This window comes from Trypanosoma conorhini (assembly GCF_003719485.1).
Source record: "Trypanosoma conorhini strain 025E chromosome Unknown Tco_14.4_contig_00632, whole genome shotgun sequence".
Taxonomy (NCBI): Eukaryota; Euglenozoa; class Kinetoplastea; order Trypanosomatida; family Trypanosomatidae; genus Trypanosoma; species Trypanosoma conorhini.
Window position 1 is genome coordinate 5,399 of NW_021704721.1, and position 3,387 is coordinate 8,785.

The 3,387-nt window shown below is 54.4% G+C and overlaps 3 protein-coding genes across 3 annotated transcripts in view, besides 5 other annotated features; 1 reads left to right on the forward strand and 2 right to left on the reverse strand.

Moving 5' to 3' along the window:
* The window catches only part of Tco025E_07779 (60S ribosomal protein L13a), a gene marked incomplete at both ends in the record, with an annotated part of 519 nt that extends 121 nt beyond the window's left edge, over positions 1–398 (reverse strand). The window contains one exon of the mRNA XM_029374638.1: positions 1–398. This exon is cut by the window's left edge and continues 121 nt beyond it. Coding sequence (XP_029225256.1) covers positions 1–398 — 398 coding nt within the window.
* A 48-nt stretch (positions 399–446) lies between these two features.
* Positions 447–494: a sequence feature (GA-rich).
* Positions 495–599: 105 nt separating this feature from the next.
* Positions 600–632: a microsatellite.
* Positions 633–782: 150 nt separating this feature from the next.
* Positions 783–805: a microsatellite.
* Positions 806–1,198: 393 nt separating this feature from the next.
* Positions 1,199–1,236: a microsatellite.
* Positions 1,237–1,330: 94 nt separating this feature from the next.
* Tco025E_07780 (serine/threonine-protein phosphatase PP1 beta) lies at positions 1,331–2,323 on the reverse strand (the record flags this gene model as incomplete). Its single annotated transcript, XM_029374639.1, has 1 exon — positions 1,331–2,323. One exon carries the CDS (start codon positions 2,321–2,323, stop codon positions 1,331–1,333), a length of 993 nt encoding a protein of 330 aa, XP_029225257.1.
* Positions 2,324–2,596: 273 nt separating this feature from the next.
* Positions 2,597–2,629: a microsatellite.
* A 447-nt stretch (positions 2,630–3,076) lies between these two features.
* Tco025E_07781 (25 kDa translation elongation factor 1-beta) overlaps positions 3,077–3,387 on the forward strand; it is a gene marked incomplete at both ends in the record, with an annotated part of 435 nt that continues 124 nt past the window's right edge. The window contains one exon of the mRNA XM_029374640.1: positions 3,077–3,387. This exon is cut by the window's right edge and continues 124 nt beyond it. Coding sequence (XP_029225258.1) covers positions 3,077–3,387 — 311 coding nt within the window.

Sequence of the window (3,387 nt, forward strand, 5' to 3'; positions counted from 1 at the left end):
GTGCGCACAACATTCGTGGGAACGCCCTCGTACGCGACGAGCTGGCGCAGCGCCTTCTGGCCGCGCTTGGTGTAGCGGGGCAGCATGGAGCGCACCGTACGCAGGAAGATGTCAGAGGGGCTGCGGTGGTGGAAGGGGCCAAGCTTCGGGTTTGACAGCTTCCGCTTGCGGAGGAACTGCAGGTACTTGATCTTGTTGCGGATCTCCGTCCCTGCGATTGTCAGCTGCTCGCAACGCACAGCCGTGATCTTCTTGCCGAGCAGAAGCTGCTTGGCGACGATGGCGGCGGCGCGCCCCAGCACGTGGTCCTTGAGGTCCACGACAATAATCTCGGGGCGGTGCTTCTTGCTGCCCTTGCGGGAGCGGCGGTCTACCTTCTGGCGGCTGGGAAGAACCATCGTCGCTGCTGTTGCTGCTTTCGCCGGAGACACCTGCACGGATCCAACGACAGAGAGAGAGCGCGCGCGAGAGAGAAATAGCGAGAAAGAGAGAGAAACACAAACCAAAAAAAATCAACTCACAGCAACAGTGAGGAAACCACGCAGGCGCCGAGAGAAAGCGGCCGGAGACAAAGGCGAGGCAGCAGTTAGTGGCAACGTAACCACAACAACAACACAAAACAATAATAATAATCGGACACGCGCACTCACACAGATAGAAGTAAATAGAAGGAAGCAAACAAAATTACAAAAGAAAAACATGGTGGGGGGGTGAAAGATCGGCGCGGACATGTGGTTGCCTGCAGGAACGCCCCAGCAAGCGTGACACAGGGGGGAAAAATTACACACACACACACACACACACATGCGAGAGGGACGGAAAAGAATCATTCCACCACCTTTATTTCTTTCTCTTATTCTTATTCGTGTTAGTCCAAGCGCGTGCGGGTATGCAGAGTTTAAAAGGCGCCACCAAGTCTCCTCAGGGCTTGGCGTCTTATGTGTGATAACCCCGGCATTTACACCCTCCCACCTTCCTCTCCCTCTGTCACCCGGCAGAACAGACGCACATGCCCCCTTTCCCGAGCACACATTCAGCACATATGACGAAGCACGAATGCAGGCTTGCGAGAAAGACATCCTTTTCTTCTTCGGCACGCCAAACACCTCATGTTTTTTTTGTTCCTCCCTCCTTCTTTGCTCCGCATCTTCTTCCGCTCCCTTTCCTTGTCCGAGTGCTTCTTACTTCTTCCCACATATGTTTTTTTTTTTCGCTTGTTGTTGTTGTTTTTGCTTGCTCCCTTTTTTTTTTCCATTAGACTCAGCGTTATTATTGTTTCCTTCTTGCTTGCTTGGTTTCGTTTCCGCGTTTGCCCTCGCCCCCTCCTCTGTTAGTACTGCGGCTTGAAGATCTGGAAGCTACACTTGCAGTTCTCGTCCATCATCATCATCGCCCCACTGTTCGTGAACTCACCGCAGTAGTTAGATGCGCTAAAGATTGTCACCAACCGCCTATCCGAGAAAAAGGCGTAACCGTTATCGACCACCTCGTGGGCGCGCAGCACAACGTCTATTTTCAGATTGGCGCAGGCCCGCCGCACGACGTCCTCGCCAAAGGTGTAGCTGACCCCGCGCCCGCTCCGCATCCACCCGCTGCCATTCTCCTCGGGGTCAGACCACAAAATGTCGCAGGCTAGCCCCGCGTCCGGCACCGTCAGAGGACGGCGAATCTGGTTGATCTGGCTGAGGTTGCGCAGCTCCGGGCTCAGGCCGCCGTGCATGCAGAGCGCAATCTCCTCAATGAGGGCCGCGATGGGAAGACAGTTAAAGACGTCTGCAAACTCCTTGAACAGCTTCACTGAGAAGCGGCGCTTCACCTCGTCGAAGAAGCCGTATATTCTACAGATGCTCTCGGACTCGTGGTTGCCACGGAGGACACAGATCTTGTCCGGGTAAAGGACCTTCAGACCGAGTAACACGGTGATCACCTCTGTGCCGTACTTTCCACGATCCACATAATCGCCAAGGAACAAGTAGCGTGACTCGGGTGGCATTCCACCAGCACGGAATATCTCTACAAGATCGTTGATCTGGCCATGTATGTCCCCACAGACGTTAACAGGGGCCTCAAGATTCACCAACATCGGCTGCGCCATCAACACCGGTCGCACACGTCGCAGCACAGTACGGATGATGTCCTCGTTGAGAAGCTTCTGCGCACCCTGCCAGTCCTCCAGAATAGATGTCACTAGTTGAAGAATGGCGGACTTCTCTTCCTCCTCAAGGGTCTTCTCACGCTGCACAACTGGGACCGCCACTCGCTGCTCCAGCACCTCCTCCGCGGACTGAGAGCGACTTCGCTTGCGAGTCACCACGGCGGACATCACACGCAGGTGGATGCTTTTTTTTTTCAAGTATTTGTTTCCACACTGGTGGGAGCTGGGCTGCCTTTATCCTCGCCCGCAGGATGCCGGGGGACCGCGACTGTTCGTGGGCAGCGCACAAGCGTGTCGGCGCTGCCGCAGACACCACGAAAACTTGCGGCTTTTCACAACAAAACCTTTTGGAAGAAAAACGCCACCCACCCTCCCCACGCGCAGCAAAGTCACACAAGCAAAGGGCGTGTGAAACGGCCGCACAACTGCAAAGGAAAAAGGACAACAAGGAAACAACAACAAAAACAAAACAACGCTGTGGGTGGTCGTCAGCACTCACTCAACGCTCCCGCTTTGACCAGCACTGGGACCTCTTCCTCTACCCCTAATGATGTACGCGAATGCCCCACCCTACTGCAACAAAGATGACACGGATAGGCCAAGAGAGAAGCAAAGGAAAGTTAAAAAAAATAAATGCGCTCAGGAGCAATAGTTATCCCAATGCGACCACGCACAGCCACAGCGAAAGCAGAAGACCAACAAACAAAAGAGCACCCCTACCCTGGCACTCATGAATATTTTATCCCTCCAGAGATGCTTAGTACCCAATTCACTTTACCTCAAGCACAAAAAAGAAAACGAACGTGCCATGAACTGCGCAGTGGAGCGTCTCGCCTCATTCCCCCTATGTCCTCCTGTTTATTTTCTTTTATTTCGCTTCATGGCAGCAGAGCGGCGGGCTAGATCTTGTTCCAGGCGACGATGTCCATGGACTGCACGTCGTCCTTGAACGACATGATCAAATCCTCCAGGTCGTCGCTGGAGACCTTGTCGTCCTCAATGACGATGAGCTGCTGCAGCTTCTTCACACCGAACGCCACGGGCACCAGCTTGTGGTCGCCCCAGAGCAGGCCGTCGCGCTTAATGGCGTGCAGCTTCTGCGCCAGCGCCTTCAGGTCCACGGTGTCGTCCCACGGCTTAACGTCAAACAGGATGGAGGACTTGGCAATGATCTCCTTCTTGGCCTTCTTGGCGTCGGAGTCCTTCTTCTTCTTGGCCTCGAGGGCAGCCGT